Here is a 20,193-nt window from a genome sequence, read left to right as displayed (position 1 = left end):
CCCGTTTTTCACAGCCAGGGCCAACTCCATGCACCCCGAACCCGCTGTTGGTTGAGAACTCGGTTGTAAAGTGGGGGGGATAGTCCCTGGGTGAAGCAAACAATTGGTTCACTTACCCGGCTGCCTAATGGGACGTCCACCCAGAGGTGCCTTGAAGCGAAGACCTGTGACCCCCTTCTGCGCTGAAACCCCTGCCGGGCACAGTTCTGCCCTGATGTGGTGGGTCGCCATGAGCTGGGATTGACGGGCTGGCCTCCAGAACTGCAAGTTACAAGGTCAAGTCCCGGCCAGTGCACCTGGTGCCTCCGTGGACGCACCTGGTCAGGGCCTTGGTTACCTGAGACATGTCCTCAGAGTGGGGCCACGGCGTGGGGGAGGAGGGCCCAGGCAGGGCAGTAAGACAGGAATGAGGGGTGCCCACTGCTTCAGGGAGCTGAAAGGGGACCCTGAAGACCTAAGTTTAAGCCCATCTTTGCCCCCCAAGTTGTCAAGTGGCTCCGAGTTCAGGGCTTTCCCCTCTGGGTGGGGGCCCCCTCCCGTTAGGTGGGGAGACAGCGGAGACCCCCATGAAGCGGAATTCTGTCTAAAACTAGTGCACATGTGGAAGTTACATCAGCACCTATCACGCTGCCGGGCCACCTTGCCGGTGCCTCTCTGAACAGTAGCTTTGGGGACCCAAGAGTGACCAGGGCAGGCAGTGGGCAGCTTCCACTGCCCGCAGCCCTGGTGTTGGTTCTCACAGTGCCGCTGTACCCATTGCCACGAGGGGGTGGCTTTCACAGACAGGCGTTTATTTCCTCACAGTTCAGGAACTGGAAGTTTGTGTCCGTGCTTCCAGCTCTTGGCGAAGGCTCTCTCTGGGGACAGGTCCTGTCTCTTTTGAGCTGGACAGTCCTCCAGTGGCTTCTGGTGCACCTCCCCCACCCCAGGTCCCATGACCGCTTGCTGGTTTAGTCCTGTTTGCAGCTCAGAGGAGCCCTGGTGGTGCAGTGGTCACTCGGGCTGCGATTTGTATGGTCGGCAGTTTGAAACCACCCCTAGCTCCTCGGGAGAAAGACTGGGCTCTCTACTCCTGTCCACAGTGACCGTCTCGGAAACCCACAGCGGGCACTGAGTCGGCACAGACGCGATGGCAGCAAGTGAGCCCCCACCGCTCTCCCTGACCCCCAGCCCCCGGGCCTACTGGCTGTGACAGTGCTTGCGAGGTGTCCTGGGGTAGGCCCTGGGCCTGGGCTATCAAGTGAGGTTGCTTTTGAAATCAGGAGCTGGCTTGTCCACAAGGCCAAGGGCATGTTCTGGGCGCCATCTCTCAGGAGAGGGGCCGGCACAGAGTGACTGTGCCCACCATCAGAGAGGCAGCCGGCATGTGTGGGATTGCGGCACCTACATCACCCGCCTGGAATTTTCTAGAAGAGAACAAACAGGCACGGCTGCTTTAGTGCTGGGGCGGGCAGCCCCCTCTCATCGTTCCTGGTGCCCACGTGTCACTCGTCCTTCGTGGAAGAGGACGAGTTTGGAAAGCGTGGCCAAGAACCTTCCACGTTCATTCGCGCAGGGGAGCATTTCAGACAGGGCGCGTCTCTGCCCTCGCCGGGGGGCCTGCAGATCAGCCCTCCCGGGAACACCGCTTGCCCTGGTCTCCAGAGGGTGCCTTCCGAGAAACAAAGCAAAAGGTCCAATCCCAACAGTGACCCTGCCGGACCAGAGACGTGCAAAGCCAGTCCCGGCGGGGAAGGGTCCCCCAGAGGGTCACAGTATGATCATGGGGCTCACGCTGAAGGTGTTTTCAGAGACTGGAAACTCCATTCGTGAGGAGGAGGCCAGGAGAGTCACATCGAGGCACATGCTCCCTCACAACGACGACGACGACAGGGCGCCCGCTCTTTCCTGGAAGGCAGCAAGGGCCCTCGAGGAGACGTCACTGAGAAACTTCACCCACCCGGCCTCCAGCCCCGAGCTTGCCCCTTCAAAGAACTGTGAAAAGGGAATGAGCAAGACCACAGGATGTTCTGGGGGCGGGCTCGAGAGATGGGCATTGGACAAGGAAGCTGGAAGAATTAACGTGTTTGGATTGCCGTGCTGGAGAAGAATCCTGGACTCGCCTGGCCCCCCAAAGGACCCACCCCTCTGTCTTGGAAGAAGTAGGGCCAGAGTGCTTAGAGGCAAGGATGGAGAGACTCATGTGTGAACATACTGTGGACATGTCTTCAAGAAGGACCGGTCCCTGGGGCCTGGTAGACACCGCGCTTGGTAGCAGTGGAGGGGCCGCGAGAAAGGCCCCCGACGAGATGGATGGGCACCGGGCCTGCAAACCTAAGTACAATTGTGAATTCGGCACCGGACCGACAGATCGCCGTGGGCCAGAACCAGCTGGGCAGCACCTAAGAACAGCCGCAGGGTGGCCGCGTCACCCGCCGGAGACGCCGAAGGAGGCGAGTTACGTGGAGAAACCAGCTTCTCTGCTGGATCTTTTTGCTTCCTAAAGGTTTTGATGATTCTGTCACAGTGCCTTTTGACATCGACTGTTAGAGTATTTCTCGAATGGATAGCGCTGGTTTGCAGCGTCAGCTCTGCCCAAGGTGACCGGCCGGCGTCACGTCCCCCTTCTAGGTTGTGATTAGTGTTTTCACTCACAGACACATGGGCTGTATCACAAGCCCTGCCGCCTCAGACCTGCCCTGGAGACCTCCTTTCTGCTGGAGAGTCAGGCCTGCGCTTGCTGCTGCCCTCTGGGGGCCAGTTGTGGGAACTGCCATGGCCAGAATGGGCATTCGGATAATGTTTGGCTTTGTTCGCGCATGAAGTGGGGCTTGTGGAGCTGAGACAAAAAGGCTTTGTGCTTCCTACAGCCCCGGGGGTGGGAGTGGGGTGACACCCCCCAACCCTGTCGGTGCTGAGCTGTGACAGGTCCGCAGGAGGCACAGCCTGGCCCCCCACCAAGGAGCCTGAGTCGGGTGGTGGGCTCACCCCCAGCCTGATGACCAGGTGGTAGCAGTACTCTTGAAAGCCCTTCCATCACGATGCTGGGCCCCACCTGCTTCATTTATCAGAGGGCTTCTGAGATTGCCTGTGAGCGGGACTCTGGGCTCCCCAGGGGGGCAGAGGGTAGTTGGGGGGGGGGTGTCCCCAGGGGGCTGGTAGGGGAATGGAATGCCCATTGCCGCCACCCTCAGCCCTCAAAGCAGAGCTTCGGACCAATCTGGCCCAGCTCAGTCATGGCCAATGAAGTGACACGTAGGTGACCTGGGTCTTTAAAATGCGGGTGAACAGGAAGGATGGCTGACGGGTGCCCTGCTGGGACCTTCATCACCCCTCTTAGAAAGTGGGGTGAAGGAAGAACATGGGGCACACGCCCGTGTCTAGACACATACCCACATGGCAGATCATCGGGTCTTTTGGACAACAGCCTGAAACCACGGTGGTCAAGGTCAGCTCAAAGATGCGGCGACCTATGCCCCCCTGTGTGGCTTTCCACAGTCCTGGCCGCCCTCCACTCTCCCAAGTCTCCCAATCCCGAGCTACCACCCCGCATTTTTCCCATTCCAGTTGGCAGTCCAGGTCACCCCCGTTTTTAAAACCCGGGTCTATTCAGGTTTCTCATCCTTGGCTGCGATTGAAGCGGCGTGAGGCCCCCACCTTGTGAGCCCAGCCTGCTGGGACACTGTGCAGGGTGGGTATCAGCCCCACCCCGCCGCCTCCCAGACCTCTCTCTTACCCAGCGCCAATTCAGGTCTTTCCTCGGTGACCTGCCCTCCTTGCCTTGTTCACGGAAGATGATGCCACCTCTCTCTCTCTCTCTCTCTCTCTCTCTCTCTCTCTCTTTCTTCATCCTCCTCTGCCTGCCCTGTGCCCTCTCCCCGCGGCCCTGCCCCGCCCCGGGTGGACAGACCCAGACGCAGCTGGAGCACGCGCGCATTGGGGAGCTGGAGCGGAGCCTGCTGCTGGAGAAGGCGCAGGCCGAGCGGCTGCTCAGGGAGTTAGTGGACAACAGGGTAACCGTGGCCCCCTTCGGCTCCCGGCCTCCTCTGCTCTGTCCTTTGCAACCGCTGTCCACGCGTTTTCTCTTGCCGCGCCCTCACAGGACGGAGAGGTGGCATCATGCTTCCGCCCCGCAGCCCGGGGAGGCTAGATGGTGCGGCCAGATCTTTGCTCTCTGGGCCTGCGTCCCGCTCCCACCGTGCGTGGGACCCCCTACTCCTTGTGCATCGCTCCAAAGAGGCTTTCTCACTCTCAGAAATGACGGCATCTTGGGAGTCGACGGGCCCTGGTGCGCAGGAGGGCCTGGAAAAAGGGTGACACCTTCACCAGCGCAGGAGGCTGACCAAGGGCACGGGTGGATGGATCCAAGTATCTAGCCCAGGGGCTCACGGGTCATGGTGGGCAGGAGGGGCCAGGCTGAAGGACCTGGGGCTGGAAAAGTGCAGGTGAATGGGGGTGACCCCAAGAGTTGGGAATCTGTGTCAGCTGCAGGGTCTGGCTGTTGGAGTAGGCTGGGAGCCAGGCCAGGGAGAACTCACCACGTTCAAGTCCGGGCTGCCTCGCACCACCTGGTGTGTCCCAGGGCCCGGCTCTGCAGGTTGGCCAGCGCCATGCAGCGCGGCAGCCAGCGGGGCAGGGAGGAAGTTGAGGTTGGTTTCTACACATTTGGGGCCCTGAGGCCCGTGTGTAAGCGCACGAAGTGGGGACCATTTGCACAAAGGCTTGGTTGCGGAGACTGACCCCGTCACCATGGATGGTTGGAGCCTCCAAACGATGGACAGGTCATTTGCTAACCAGGAGAACCCATTCCCGTGAATTGAAATGGACAACTGAAGAAGCGATCACCTCCACACACACCCCACACACACACAAACACTTCCTAAAGGTTTCACATGTTTTAAATACAGTGTCTTCAAATCCTGGTGGTGGTGTGATGATGCGTTAAGCTGCACACTGGAAGATCAGCGGTTCAAAGCCACCAGCTGCCCTGTGGGAGAAAAACGAGGCTCTCTACTCCCAAAAAGAGTTACAGCCGCGGAAACCCACACGGGGCATTTCTGCCCTGTCCTGTGGTGGGGTTTCTGTGAGTTGGCATCAGCTGGCGGGCAGTGAGAGAATCTTGGAACCGCATCATCGATGTGGTCAGGTTGATCTTTCGGTCGAAGGGAGGGTCTGGGAGCCGCAAGTTAGTTCAGCTTCAGGCGTTCGGACTGGACCCTTTCTGGGCCAGCGGCCACGCCACCTCCCTGCAGGTCGCCCCTCTGTGAGTCAGCCCTCTCCACCTTGGGTCATTGTAGACGAAGGGAGCGTGGGACCCACCCTGCCCTCCACCACTGCCCTTTGGAAATACCATCAGCTCCTCAAATAGGTGGTGGGTTTGTGCCACGCAGGACAGTGGGGACATTAGCCTTCCTGAGTGAGGGCATGCTTGGAAAGGCTTTCTAGAAGTGCCCAGTGGGCAAGGCCTCAGAGTCACGTGGCACTCAGCCCTCCCACCCCCACCCCGGACCGCGGTCCTCCCTCCCTCCCGCTGACCCACGTCCCCCTCTTGTTCCCTAGCTGACGACGGTGGCCGAGAAATCGCGGGTGCTGCAGCTGGAGGAGGAGCTGAGCCTGCGTCGCGGGGAGATCGAGGAGCTGCAGCAGTACCTCCTGCAGGCCAGCCCGCCGCCCGCCGACCACCCCGAAGCCGCCGAGAGCCTGCAGCTGCGTGAGCGGCTGCTGTCGGCCAGCCAGGAGCACCAGCGGGAGAGCGGCGCCCTGCGGGACAAGTACGAGGCGGCGCTGAAGACCTACCAGGCGGAGGTGGAGAAGCTGCGCTCGGCCAACGAGCGGTACGCGCAGGAGGTGGCGGACCTCAAGGCCAAGGTCCAGCAGGCCACCAACGAGAACATGGGCCTCATGGACAACTGGAAGTCCAAGCTGGACTCGCTGGCCTCCGACCACCAGAAGTCCCTGGAGGACCTCAAGGCCACGCTGAACTCAGGCCCCGGGGCCCAGCAGAAGGAGCTGGGCGAGCTGAAGGCCATGATGGAGGGCGTGAAGATGGAGCACCAGCTGGAGTTGAGCAACCTGCGAGCCAAGCACGACCTAGAGACAGCCGTGCACGCCAAGGAGAAGGAGTGCCTCCGGCAGAAGCTGCAGGAGGCCCAGGAGGAGCTGGCTGGCCTGCGGCAGCACTGGCGGGCCCAGCTGGAGCTGCAGGCCGGCCAGCACCGGCGCGAGCTGCAGGAGGCGCAGGACCAGCGGCGGGACGCGGAGCTGCGCGTGCACGAGCTGGAGAAGCTGGACGTGGAGTACCGCGGGCAGGCGCAGGCCATCGAGTTCCTGAAGGAGCAGATCGCCCTGGCAGAGAAGAAGATGCTGGACTACGAGGGGCTGCAGCGAGCCGAGGCCCAGAGCCGCCAGGAGGCCGAGCGGCTCCGGGAGAGGCTGCTGGTTGCCGAAAACAGACTGCAGGCCCTCGGGCCCCCGTGTTCCTCCCAGCACACCCACGTAGGCCACTGCTCCTGGGCCGGGCCGGGGGTGGCAGGGCCAGATGGGGAGGGGGGTGGTCCAGCGCTAGAGACTTCCAGCCTCCCTGTGGCATGCCCACAGGTGACAGCCCCCTGCCCCATCAGGACCCCCCAGGTTTGGGGAGATTGGCTTCTGAGTCCTCATACAGCCCCCTGGCCTTCCCAGATTGCATTTGCTGTAGGGATCCCCCATGTCACCATGCTCCCTTCTGCCCCATCTGCCACTCAGCTACGGGCTGGTGCAGATGTGGCGGGCTAACCCTGCCTGTCCCTGAGCCCCGGGCATCCCTCCCTCTGACCCAGGGAATCTGACAGTGCCCAGTGGAACCTCACTGCCACCCAGAACTGGGGTCTGGAAGGCTAGTCCCTCCTCCTCGGGCTGAGCCCACCCCTCCCTGGAGCCCTCTGGGTGCCAGTGCCAGGCTCTAGGTAGCACTACCCCTAGTACCCCATCTACCTCGACCCTCCCGTAGTGTAGACCTCTCAGCAGAATCTATCTTTGGGCTCAGGAGGTCACCTTGTGGATGCTGCCCTGAAACGGGCCCCTGGCAGCTTGAAACCATAGCCTAGCCTTTGAGGACTCTGTTATCGGAGTGTGGTTGCCTGCGGCACGCTGAAGGAGCCGTACAGTGGGCTGAGTGTTGGGCTGCTAACAGCAGGGACCGGTGGTTCAAACCCACCAGCCGCTCAGAGGGAGAAACATGTGGCTGTCTGCTCCCGTAAAGACTTACAGCCTCGGGAAACCTATGAGACAGTTCCACTCTGTTCTGTAGGGTCCAACTGGGCCGAGAGGTCGACTTCGAAGCCGTGCGTTTGATTTGGGGCCGTGCACCATACTGAGGTCCCCCTGCTGCGGCCTCCTCTTCTCTCAGGAGGGGTGACGTATATCTTAGCAAGATCCTGGGGAGAAGGAAAAAGAGGAAAGCAGGCTGCAGGGGCGTGCAGGAGGAAGCAGGTAGAGGTGGCACCCCGGTCCCCAAGGTGGAAAAGGTTCCGCAGAGCATGGGGGTGGGGCTGGGGCTGGCCCTGCCCCTCAGTCACCAGCACACTGGAGCCAAGGAGCAAAACCACTTCTCTTGATTATTTGCCCTCACTAGGGCCTCTGAGCCACGTGCTCCCAGAGGGTTCTCACCAGGAACAGCTGGGTTTGAGGAGCCCTAGAGGTGTAGTTTTGGGGCTGCTAACCGAGAGGTGGGCAGTTCAAACCCACCAGCCACTCCACGGGGAAAGTTGGGGTTTTCTACTCCCATGAAGAGTTACAGTCTTGGAAACCCACAGGGACGGTTCTACCCCGCAACTTGATGACTGAGTGTTGTTTTTAATTTTTTTTTTTTTTTGCAGTATGAGGGGTTTGTTTTTGCTCTTAGGTAGTGTCTAAGTTTTGAGCCACATCCACGCTGTGCTGGACAGAAAGATTTTAGTTCGTGACAGCTTACTGAGGCTGGAAGCGAGCCTGGCACCCATGGACGCAAGTATGAGGCTCAGCTTGGCGGAGGTGACCGCCCGCCTGGCCCTGTGCTGCCCTGACCCCACGTCCGACTGAAGGCTCAGAGGGCGACCAGCCCGGCAGGAGGCCAGGCCTTCTGCTGAGAAACAGCTGCCTGGCCATTCGTTGTCTTTGTTGCCGTGGGGAAACTTTTTTTTTTACATCAATTTTTTTTTTCTGTTTCGGCTGCTGAGTTTATTGTTAAAAATAATTAGCGCTGTGCCACGGCAGCGTTCAGTGCCTACTGCGTGCACGGGAGACTGAGCCTGGGAGGGTTGAGTCTGGAAGGGGAGGCTCCAGGACAAGCCCTCCCATCAGTCTCCCCGGGGAAGAGATGGCTGGACAGTAAGCTTTCCCCAGAGTGGGGGTGGGGGCATTCACACAGAAGCCACAGCAGCAGAGGGGCCTCGGTGGGGGGTGGGGGGTGGGAGACAGGCTTGTGGACCTGCATTGGCGGCCGGGGCTCACCCCTCACCCCTCACCCCTTCCAGATGATCGAGGCCAATGACATCTCTGAGGAGAAGATCAGGGTGAAAGAGACCGTGGAGGGTGAGTGGGCCTGGGGCCTGGTGGGGAGGGGCAGCTGCCTTCCGGGGTGAGGTTTACATCTCCCCCCCGCCTTTGGCAGGAGCCCTGGTGACATAGTGATTATGTATTGGGCTGCTAACCATAAAGTCAGCAGTTTGAAACCACCAGCCGCTCCTCGGGAGAAAGGGGAGCCTTTCTACTCCCCAAAGAGTGACAGTCTCAGAAACCCACAGGGGCAGCTCCGCCCTGTCCTGTAGGGTCGCTGTGAGTCGGAATTGACTCGGTGGCAGTGAGTTTGGAATTTTTATTCGGTCAGGTGTCTAGAAAGGGCAGTCTTAGGTATTGTCCAGAGAGATTTTACACACACACACACACACACACACACACACACACACACATGGTAGCTACAAGTCAGTTCTAACTCCCGGCAGCCTCTGTTCCACAGGACGAAACACTGCCTGGTCCTGCGAGATTTTACACACACACACACACACACACACACACACACGCTACAAGTCAGTTCTAACTCCCGGCAGCCTCTGTTCCACAGGACGAAACACTGCCTGGTCCTGTGAGATTTTACATACATACATACATACATACACACACACACACACACACGGTAGCTACAAGTCAGTTCTAACTCCCGGCAGCCTCTGTTCCACAGGACGAAACACTGCCTGGTCCTGCGAGATTTTTTACACACACACACACACACACACACACACACACACAGCCTCTGTTCCACAGGACGAAACACTGCCTGGTCCTGCGAGATTTTTTACACACACACACACACACACACAGCCTCTGTTCCACAGGACGAAACACTGCCTGGTCCTGCGAGATTTTTTACACACACACGGTAGCTACAAGTCAGTTCTAACTCCCGGCAGCCTCTGCTCCACAGGCGCGCACACACACACACACACACACACACACACACACACGGTAGCTACAAGTCAGTTCTAACTCCCGGCAGCCTCTGTTCCACAGGCACACACACACACACACACACACACACACACACACACACGGTAGCTACAAGTCAGTTCTAACTCCCGGCAGCCTCTGTTCCACAGGACGAAACACTGCCTGGTCCTGGGCCGGCCTCCCAGTTGTCCTTAGGTTTGAGCCCGTTGTTGCAGCCACCGCGTCAGTCCGTCTTGTTGAGGGCCTGCCTCTGTTTCTGATGACCCTCTGTGTTGCCAGACGCCATGTCCTTCTCCGGGCATTGGTCGCTCCTGATAATGCGTCTGGCGTACGAGCACGTAGGTCAACAGAGTGGAAGTATCCCTCCCACACCGCACCTAACTTTTCCCACGGAATAGTGGCATCGCTGGCCGACTCTTCCCCCTCGGCGCTCTGTTTTCTAGAACTGCAGCACATCCACCATGTGCATAGCGACGTCCCTATCCACGGCTAGTTAGGTTGTTTCCAGGCTTTGTCCTGACAGACTGCCATCCAACACCTGGGACTCCATCAAGCCGAGGGGAGGCAGCGATGGTCCCGTGGGAGAATGTCCACCCTCCGCATGGGTTCATTCCCAGGCCGATGTACCCCATGCACAGCCTTCCTGTCGGTCTGTCCGGAGAGCCGTGTGTTGCTGAGGCTGAGCAGGTTTCAACTTCCAGACTAGGAAGAGAGGTCTGTCCATCTGCTTTCAAAGTGTCAGCCAGGGAAGGCCCCATCAGCACAGCCGCTCAGTCCCCTTGGACATGGGGTCACTGCGGGCCAGGGAGCTGGACCAATTGTCCCTCCCACCAGCAGTCACCACGGACCTCACCTCCAAAGATGTCCCTGGCGCGGTTGTCATCTTTGCACACCTGAAGTGCAGAGGGCGTCTGAATTACTGCCTGCTCTTTCCCTCTTAGTCTGAGTGAATAGTTTCTGCTCCCATCCTCTACCTACCACCCCCTCTACCCCCCAATGGGGTTACGGATCTTTTGGTTGGCTTCTCACATGCTCTTTATATGGGACATTGTAAACATCTGCCCCCAGTTGTGGCTTGTATTTTTTACTTTTCTGATGGTGGGATTTGCTATCTAGAACATATGCTTATTTTAATCTTTTTACTGTAGGCTTTTGGGCTTCTTTCTTTTTTTAAAATCATTTTATTAGGTGCTCATACAACTCTTATCACAATCCTTACATACATCAATTGTGTAAAGCACATCTGTACATTCATTGTCCCCATCATTCTCAAAACATTTGCTCTCCACCTAAGCCCCTGGCATCAGCCCTTCATTTCCCCCCGTCCCTCCCCGCTTCCCACTCCCTGGGCTTATTTCTTTTTCATGGATTTTGTCTAGTCCTTTTAAAGTCTCACGATCTGTCTTTCAGTGTTCAATGCATTTCACACTCACCCTCCCAGTGGGTGTGAGGCAAGGACCCATTCTCATGTTCCCCAAACAAGTGCCCAGGATCTAGATAGGCGTCCTTGTAGCCCTCCTGCCCCGCTGCTCACCTGAAACACCAGCCTGAGCTTTAGATTCCACGCAGTGACTGTTAGGCCAGGTCGACTAGAGAAATCCAGGTGTGGAACAGAGACCTATAGATCAAAGAGCAATTGTATATTGAGAAAACAGCCCAGCCCATTCCACATCAAGTCCGTGAGTCTGATATTAGCCTATGTCTGATACTAGTCCATACATTCTTCAGACTCAATGCAGCACATGCAATCATGCCCAATGCAGGAAGATCACAGGCTGGTGGGTGGAGAGTTGTGCATTGATGCAGTGGCTGCAACAATGAGCCCCCCTCCCCGTGTAAGAACAGTGGAAGAGGAGGCCGGTGCAGGACCAGCAGGGCTGTTCTGTGTGCACCGGGCTGCCAGGGATGGCTAACAGCATCCATCCCGACTAAATCCCAGATTCTCTGCTCCAGGGACGGGCGGTCACAGTGACAGGGCAATGAAAAGACTACAGATGACAAGCAGAGGGCAGGGTGGGTCTCTAAAGGACCGCGACACCCCACTCCCCCTACGTGCGAAGGGCCCCCCTCTGGCTCTTTTCACTTGTGTCGGCAGTTCTCACGGAGGCAACTTCTCCAGCTCCCCGAGAAAAGGCAAAATCTGATGGGTGTGTTTAATTGGTGTTGCATGAGATTTATAAATGAAGAGAAACTTGACACCTTTCAGAGGAGCCCTGGTGGCATAGCAGATTACACATCGAGCTGCTAACCGAAAGGTCAGCGGTTCGAACCCACCAGCCGCTCCTTGGGAGAAAGGAGGCTTGCTGCTTCCGCAAAGACTGACCATCTCGGAAACCCACAGGACCAGTTTGACCCAGTCCTAGAGGGTCGCGAGGGGTCACAGTCCACTCTATGGCAGTGGGTTTGGGGGTTTAGACAGGTGTGCGTGGCATATGTTCCTGCTAGTTTTCCATACGTGACCGTCATGGCTACCCTGAAGCCAGCCACTGCCATTACTACCATACACACTTTCCACATGTGGGAACTAAGGCTCTGAGAGACAAGTGACCCATGGCCACCCCGGGTGGGAGCTTCCTCTTCAGGGTGGCTTCTCCAGAGTGAGGACAAAATGTGGTGCCCAGCATGGTCCTCAGGGGGCGGCCACAGCCTCGGCCACTGGCTCGCAGGGCCTGTAGCCCCTTTGTTCTCTCCCCTCAGAGCTGCAGGACAAGCTGAACAAGAGGGACAAAGAAGTGACCGCCTTGATGTCCCAGACCGAGATGCTCAGGGCCCAAGTAAGTGGTAAGTCTCCCTCCCACAGGGGAGATGCAAGGGGTCTCCCTGGGCGGCAGTAAGTGGAACAGACGAGCCATGCCCACCCATGACATAACCTGGGGCCCCAGCCACGTCCCTCCACCGAGTCACATCTGAAATCTCATCATGGTACAAGGTTGTGACCCCTCGGCCATTCTGGAGCAGCGTCACTGTCCCGAGCCCTGGAAGAAGATGCTGGGGTGTCAGAATTGCTGTCTCGGAGAGCCAGGCTGGAATTTGATTTGGGCATAAACTGGCGCTGCTTCTTGCTCACAAGAATGCCAGGGGTGGTGCCCACGGGAATTGCTGCCAACCTGCAAAGCCTTTCCCACCCTGGTTTGACCAAATTCCCATCACATTCACGTGGCTTGAGGATCTCAGCCCCACCAAGGCCAAAATGAAGATTGAGCCTCATCAAGGTCACGGAGCCCTGGTGGCACCGTGGGCATGAGTTGGGCTGCTTACCACCAGGTCAGTCGTTTGAAACCACCAGCTGCTCTGGGGGAGAAAAACAGAGCTTTCTACTCTCATCAAGAGCTACGGTCTCGGAAACCCACAGGGAAAGTTCTGCCCTGCCCTCAAGACGCCGCCCAACTCAAGGGCAGGGAGTTTGGCTCGAGCTTTGTTGAGACAGAGGTTATGCATGGCTCTTGCTCTACTCAAGGTCAGCGGTCCAAACCCACCAACCACTCTGAGGGAGGAAGATGAGGCTGTCAGCTCTTGGAAAGATCTGAACACAAACCAATCGGCTGATGCTTTGGGGCCTTGTAGCCGTCCTCTCAAGCCCCTTGCTGCCTGCCCTCCAAGGACAGGAGAGGGCCTTCCAGACACTCTGTAGGCTGCCTAGCTGTCACCTCCTAGGAAGAACTGTTCTCTGGGCCTAGCTTCGGCCCTGGGGGAGCGCAGAGTCCCACACACCCCTTCTTCCCCCTGCAGGGCTGGAGGGGAAGTGCAAGGGGGGTGAGAAGAAGGTGGAGAGCCTGCTGAGGGAGACCAGGCGGCTGGAGGCCGAGCTGGAGGCCACGTCCCGGAAGACCCATGATGCCTCGGGCCAGCTGGTCCTCCTCAGCCAGGAGCTGCTGCGGAAGGAGCGGTGAGTCTTGGGGCCCGAATCAGGCAGGCTCGGACATTCGCCCACCTTGCCCAGGGGCTGGAGGGACCCTCGCCCCCTGTCTGCAGCTCCAGTGAACCTCGAATTTCCATCCACGTTGCCTCCTTTCAAACAAAACCCTGCCAAGGAACGCCTCCTACCCCCATCCCCACCCCACCCCCTCGGTCTGATCCGGTCCCTCGGGTCCCCAGTGGGAGTCCCCTGCTTCGGCGAGGCCAGTAGCTGGCGGGGCAGGGCTGACCGAGCTGCGCTGCCCACCCTCCAGGAGCCTGAACGAACTGCGAGTACTGCTGCTGGAAGCCAGCCGCCACTCCCCGGGGCCGGAGAGAGACCTGAGCCGAGAGGTGCACAAGGCCGAGTGGCGGATCAAGGAGCAGAAACTCAAGGAGGACATTCGGGGCCTGCGGGAGAAGCTGGCGGTGCAGGTGCGAGGGGGCGTGGCTGCGGGTAAGGGGCATGGCCATGGGCGAGGTGGGTGCTGGTTTCCAGAGATCAGGGTTCGATTCTTGGCCAGTGCATCTTGGGCCCGTCTGAGGCTTGTGTGTGGCTGTGGTGCCGCACCGGTTTCAGCGAAGCTTCCGACTGCTCAAGTCTTGGATCTACAGAAAATCAGCCAGTGAGACCCACCCCCACCCCCACCCGCTCCGTCATCACAAGCCCCATCTGCAGTCGACTGTGGGCATGGGACGGGAAGGGCGGCGTTTCTGTTCTGCCGAGAATCACAGCGGGCAACAGCAGAACCACAGGCTGAACCCCTGGGTGGTACAGCCTGTTGGTGGTTTGGGCCCACGTAGGAAAGGCCTGGCTGCCCGCCTCTGAGAAACCAGCCGTTGAATACCCCGTGGGCACCGGTTGGCTGGTACTCTTGTGGGAATCAGGTCAGCTACTGGTGAAACACCAGGCAGTGGATTAGCTGGTGGAGGGACCACCGTGGGCGGCTGGGGGACATGGTGCAAACAAAAACGACTCGGCCAACCATTCTGGGAGCAGGAGAAGAGAGCAAGCCTGCCTCACCCTGTCAGAGGTGATCAGCCAGGCACTGGGTCGGGGGCCTTCAGGGGAGATCCAAGGGCCTGTCTCAGGAATTAGCTAGAATCTGGAGGGCCCTAGACAGAGGTTCCAGGGCCCTGGGTTCTGCTGGGCTTCAAGTCCTGGCATGTTAGGCCCAAGCTCCTCTGCAGAGCCCGGAGTTGAGTTTTCATGTTCCCTGCGATGGAATCTCCTCTCTCATCACCTCCCTGCACTGCCATTGTAGCACCGGAGAACCTGGGGCAGGCTTGAGTGAGCCGGAGAGGAAGCGGGGTCTGGACGGAGGGGCAGAGCTGAGCTAAAAGACCAGGCTGGCTGGGACCCGTGGGGGACACTGTCGGGTCAGGTTGCTGGCCTGCCCTCCTAAAGGGGATGTCTCTGGGGCCACAGTGGGTTGGCACAGCCATGGAGACCTTAAAAACCAGCGTTAATGACAGTCACAGGGGGCAAGGCCCAGTGCAGGGTGGGTCAGGTGAGATGGAGGGCGGAGGTTGGGATCATTCCGAGGGAAGGAAGTCGGAGTGTCCTGGGACGCAGGGAACATGAGCTCTCTTGGCAGGGCTGACAATTCAAGACAGGGACGGGGGAGAGGCATTCAGTGGGGGCTCTCAGGTGAAGTGGGGGCTTCGTTGGTCGGTCTGGGTCTGGAGCCCAGGTGGAGCTGGAAAAGCCCACCTTCCCCCCGCCACACATGCACACACACACACACACACACACACACCTACACGCATGCACACACTCTCCCTCTCCCGTCTCCTGCCTTGTCCAGGTCAAAGAGAAGTCCCTGTCGGAGCAGAGACGCTACTCCCTCATTGACCCATCCACGGCGCCCGAGCTCCTACGGCTGCAGCACCAGCTGATCAGCACCGAGGACACTTTGCGCGATGCACTGGACCAGAACCAGCAGGTGGAGAGGCTCCTGGAGGCCATGCGCAGCTGCCCCGACAAGTCCCAGGTCAGCCGTGGCCAGCGCTGGGCTCATGGCGGGAGGCGGGAGGGAGGTGGCCCCATCCTAGGAGCCCCAGGACAAATATGAATGGTTAAATCTAAATGAATATGGCCCTTCCAATGATCCTGACTGAAGGGATCAGGTCCCATCCTGGGAGCCCTGTCTGAGAGAAGCAGCCCTGCCCTCTGGGAATCCCAGGCCAAGGGGACTGACTTAACTTCCTCCTGAGGAGCTGTAAGAGCCTCAGTCTGTGTGGGAGCCCCATCAGGAAGACCTCCATCTAGTGGGCACCAGTGACGCTCGCTTAACCTCTCCCCCAACCCTCACAGGCCCTCAGCAGTCCCGGATCCGCGAACGGCATCCACCAGCAAGACAAGGCCCACAAACAAGAGGTAAGAGTGGCCTGGGGACCCCCGGCCTTCCCGCACCGATGGGCTTCTCTGCAGGGGAAGACCCTGTCACACCACTGGCACTACCCGGGGGCTTCACAGTGTCTGGATTGAATCGGGGGATTTTCCCACAGATCTTTTATTGTTGGTGTTGAAGCTGCTTCATACACACGGACCAATAGGCTTTGTTGGGGGCGTGGTTGCTTCTCAGAGGGGCCTGTCCTCCTGAATACTCTCACACTTAGTTCAGTTCCTTTGATGAAAACCTCCTTTAAAATATATATATAAAGTAACAGTCTATTTGGAAACGTTGAGGCGGGGAAACATCCAAAACTATATTAAGAAGATGACCTTCATGAGAGTAGCCTTCTCACTGAGAGCTGACCAAGCTTGCCGTTCTAAGGGCTAATATGCTTCCTGAACTTAGGGGTGCGGTGTGTGTGTGTGTGTCTAGTTGATATGAACTCCCCATTTAGGATTCATTTCAAACTTGCAGAAACAGTTGCCAGTGTAAGAATAACACCTTGGACAGTGTATGCCCCGGCCGCTGGACACACCGCCAACCCGTTGCCCGCACTGCCTTCCTGCTGCCCTCGGGCTGCTAGCGTGCAGGCTCGTAGCAACACGGGCGTGTCTTCTGAGCCCTGTGTGGACTCGCACCTCCCCTGGCCCTCAGAACGTGGGGCGTTTCCGGAGAGAACAGATCAGTTCCCAACCTCAGTCAACAGAACATGGATAAGGCGATCTCTCATCTGCCCTTGGTGTTCCAGTTTGGTTTTTTTTGTGGGGGGAGGGTGGGGTGTGTGTGTGTGTGTGTGTGTGTTGATAAAACAAAGCCTTTCAGAGTTTGCCCTCTCCCCTCTGACCCCACCCCCCAGTACAGGGGGCACAAACAGACCCCTGGCTGCTCACCGAAAGGTTGGCCCAGAGGCACCTAGCCATCTACTTCTGACAAAACCGGTCCTGGGAAGCGCTGAGGAGGGCCGTGCTAGCCTGGCACACGGGGGGCGGGGGAGGGGGGTCACCAGGAATCAGGATCCACTCAGCAGAGGCAACCGCTCTGGTTGGATGTGGGATTCGGGACAGGGTCAAGGGTCAGGGCAAGTTGACTTCGTGACTTGGTGTCATGCCCCCTCGTCCTCGGTCTTATTCCTTGCTGTTAGGCCACTCTCAATGGTGACCTCATTTAGGACGTGGTGCTCGGACCCCTTTGTCATCCTCATGCCACGCGTGCCCAAGATCGTTGTGGCTCTTCGTGAATCTGCCTCACTCCCACCCCACCCCCACTGCTTTGGGGTCAGTCCCGACTCGTGACGACCCTGTAGGGCAGTCGAACTGCCCCGGAGGGTCCCCAGGGCCGCAGACGGCCTCATCGTTCCGCCCAGAGCAGCTGGTGGGCTCACAGGCAGGGGGTGTAGAGCTTTGACAGCTGTTCCTCCCCCACACCTCTCAGGCCCCCAAGCCCTAAGCAACCACAAGTCTACTTTTTGTCTGTGTTCCTCTGGGTCTGGCTCCCGCCATCCTCTCTTCTCTGACCAGCCCTCAAACACAGGCCCTGGGGCCTCCTCGTAACAGCCACCCCCTGCTGGCCTCTTCCCCTCAACCTGTCACCCACAGCTCCCACCCTGCCACCTCTGAGGAGCCTTCCTGCCTCCAGACCTGTACATGTGCCGTTCTCGGTGCCCAGCCCGCTCTGCTCCCCACCTCTCCCTCAGCACCCTGTCTACCGGGACCTCTCGCTGCTGCCCACGCGGGCCTGCCTTTCCGGAACACCTGGCTGACCACGGCCTTGCTCTCTCTTAGGAAAAGCACTGACCCTGAAGGACCCAGTGGAGTGGTCCAGCCCACACCAGACTGCTGGCCTGCCCTGATGGCGCCCCCTCCAGGCAGGGGCCAGGATGGTCACTTTGGAGACAAGAACAGTGTTTGTAACAATAACATACCTACCGCTGTGGACAATCCCCCCTCCCAGAACCCCCTGCCGGACCAGGAGGCTCCCTCAAGCTCGGCCTTCCACTGAGCGTGGCACAGCCCGGCTCGGCCCGGCACTCGGACGCCCAGATGCCCAGCGGTTTCCAGAGTTCGTCTGGGAAGCAGAGACCAATGGCCAGTCCTTCCCTCGCCGCCCCCTTCCCTGCCAGTGGGCAGCCCCTGGGAGTGGGGGTGGGGGAGGGGAGGCTTTACCACTGCGTTCCTGCTATCTTCCTCAGCCCCCAGCCCCCTAGGTCACTAGAGCTGTTTTCCCTGGATGGACCTGGGAAAGCCCCCAGGGGGTGGGTCTAGGCTGCAGGCACCAGGTAGGAGCCCCTTTTCTGAAGCCATTTCCTGATAGAGGTGCCCCCCTATTTCCTCATCCCTAGATACTGAGCCCCCTTCAAATAGTGGTACTAGATTCCGCCACCCTCCTGTCCAGTAGGACTCCATGTACTCTGTGCCTGGAGGATGGCGCATGGCCTCTCTGCCCCACACCCCACCAGCTGCAGCTAGGAGCTACAGTATTAGAAAAACTGAGGCGTCCACCACTGCCTTTGGCCAGCCCTCGTTTGGGGATGGGGATGGGGCGGCCACAGGGGAGCCCAGAGCTGGTTTTGACTGGTCAGGAATACGGGCCCCTCCTCCCCACCGGTTGACTAGGTATGTATGTGCGCTCCCGCTGCTCGGGCAGGGGCACACTTGCTGCATAGACTGCACATCCCACCAGCAACTGCCGCCTCTCCACCCGCCGGCCCTGCCTCCCCTAACCAGAATAAGCCTCGAAGGGGTGTTGGACAGAAAAATCTAGTGACCCCCTCTCTTTCCTCTGAAGCCCTGCTTAGCTGCTCCACGCCTGTGTGCGGTGGGAGGAGCCAGCGCAGAGCCGCTGCAGGCCTCAGCAATGCCCTCCCGGTAGCTCAGGCTCGCCTGGGATGATCCCACAATGCACTAGGACAGGTATGCAAATCTTACCCAAGGACCAGGCGCAGGCGGGTGGTGCGCATGCGCTCACCTAAGCGCAGCCCGTCCCGATGCGCAGGTGGGTCCCCTGGACCCCTCTCCCTGTTGGCTTTCGGTAGCGCTCGCATGAGGTTTTATTAATCATAGAGAAGCCACGCTTGGGCGGCCTAATCCAGAGCCCTGTACTGCTCTTTCCCGCACACTCAGGCCGGGGGGCAGCTATTAGTGACCCAGCAGCAAAGGCCGGTGCACCAGATGGGGCTGGAGCCACGGGGCACCGGTGATCCTCGGCACCGGCTGCCCGCTTCCAGTTCTGCCATGGCCCCACCCCCAACTCCCCTTCCCTGTCTTCCTGTCCCCAAAGTGGAATTGTTGATGTGTGGCAAGTCCGTGCTCGGGGCAATAAAGCTTGTGACTGAGGTCCGGAACCTCCACTGCTGGTTGGCTGCTCCTCTCTGCGCTGGTCCAGGAATGGGCCGCGAATTCCTACTTGGGTGTGAATGGTTGCTACAGACCAAAGGGGCTGGGATTGTAGCTCGGGGCCTAGGGCAGCTTGGGCGCAGAGCGCTGTGGGAAGATCCTTGCACCGACCTGGGGTCTGAATCTGCTAGTGGTGTATTTTGAAGTATCCTGCCAGGAAAACCGTGGTTCAGTGGTTACCTGTTGGGCTGCTCGCCGTTCGGGCTTTCTATTCCCATAATGAGTTATCGCCTTATAACTCAGGGGCAGCTCTCCCCTGCCCGTCGCGTGGGTCAGGAGCAATGGCGGTGAGGGGTTTCTGTTTCGTTTTGGGTTTATTTTGCAAGGACAAAGCTAAACGCCACAACTGGGTTTTCTGACGAAGACACAGTCTTGCCGTATAAAATGGCAGTGGCTCAACCAGCACAAGATTGAGGGGTTTGTTTACAGTGTTAGGGAGCAGTTTTCTCCCTGTAGGAGCTTCCTCCGTTAGGGCAGGGAACAGCACGCTGCTTCGTGGTCATCAACCATGTGTCATGCAGTCCGTGCTGACTCCTGGCACTCCCACGTGTGTCAGCATAAGACTGCACCCCGTGGGACTTAGAAGCAGGTGGCCAGGCCTTTGTTCGGTGGCTCCATTGAGTTGATGAGAACCTAAAGCTCTCGTGTTGGCAGTGGGGCGTGCTAACCGCTTCCAGGTCCCCAAAGTTAACACACCGGGCTGCTGCTCATGGGAAGGCTGCAGCTTCAAGTGCACCGGGGAGCTCCTTGCAAGAAAGGCTTGACAATGGCCTTCCATAAAACCCACCCCTGGGAGCCCAAAGGACCACAGTTCTACCCAGCTCATGGGAGTCGCCATGGGTCTGAATCGATGTGATGCCCACTGGGACCTTTGTTGAGTTTTTGGTTTTTTTTTGGGGGGGGGCGGTGTTGTGGTCACGCAAGCTCTGCCATGAAGGCCATTTCCCCGGGTGACAGAACAAGACAGTGGGGTGCCAGCAAGCTCCTTGCCGCTTCTGGGGAGCTGTACTGGCAGAACCCTGGAGGAAACGGAGTTCAAGGGTAAATGGCAGTGTAATGAGAGGGCC

General features: G+C 58.7%; 1 protein-coding gene across 1 annotated transcript in view; it reads left to right on the top strand.

Moving 5' to 3' along the window:
* The window catches only part of CLIP2 (CAP-Gly domain containing linker protein 2), a 57,557-nt gene extending 38,484 nt beyond the window's left edge, over positions 1 to 19,073 (top strand). The window contains exons 9-16 of the mRNA XM_075564849.1: positions 5,539 to 6,474; positions 8,472 to 8,529; positions 12,139 to 12,222; positions 13,171 to 13,327; positions 13,611 to 13,770; positions 15,144 to 15,329; positions 15,653 to 15,715; positions 17,516 to 19,073. Coding sequence (XP_075420964.1) covers positions 5,539 to 6,474; positions 8,472 to 8,529; positions 12,139 to 12,222; positions 13,171 to 13,327; positions 13,611 to 13,770; positions 15,144 to 15,329; positions 15,653 to 15,715; positions 17,516 to 17,527 — 1,656 coding nt within the window. The 3' untranslated portion in view covers positions 17,528 to 19,073. The remainder of the gene's footprint in view (positions 1 to 5,538; positions 6,475 to 8,471; positions 8,530 to 12,138; positions 12,223 to 13,170; positions 13,328 to 13,610; positions 13,771 to 15,143; positions 15,330 to 15,652; positions 15,716 to 17,515) is intronic.
* The last annotated feature ends 1,120 nt before the right edge of the window (positions 19,074 to 20,193 follow it).

The sequence above is a fragment of the Tenrec ecaudatus genome, chromosome 12, assembly GCF_050624435.1.
Source record: "Tenrec ecaudatus isolate mTenEca1 chromosome 12, mTenEca1.hap1, whole genome shotgun sequence".
NCBI classification, from domain to species: Eukaryota; Metazoa; Chordata; class Mammalia; order Afrosoricida; family Tenrecidae; genus Tenrec; species Tenrec ecaudatus.
The sequence above is the reverse complement of the archived record's forward strand: the minus strand, read 5'-3'. Positions and strand labels throughout refer to the sequence as shown.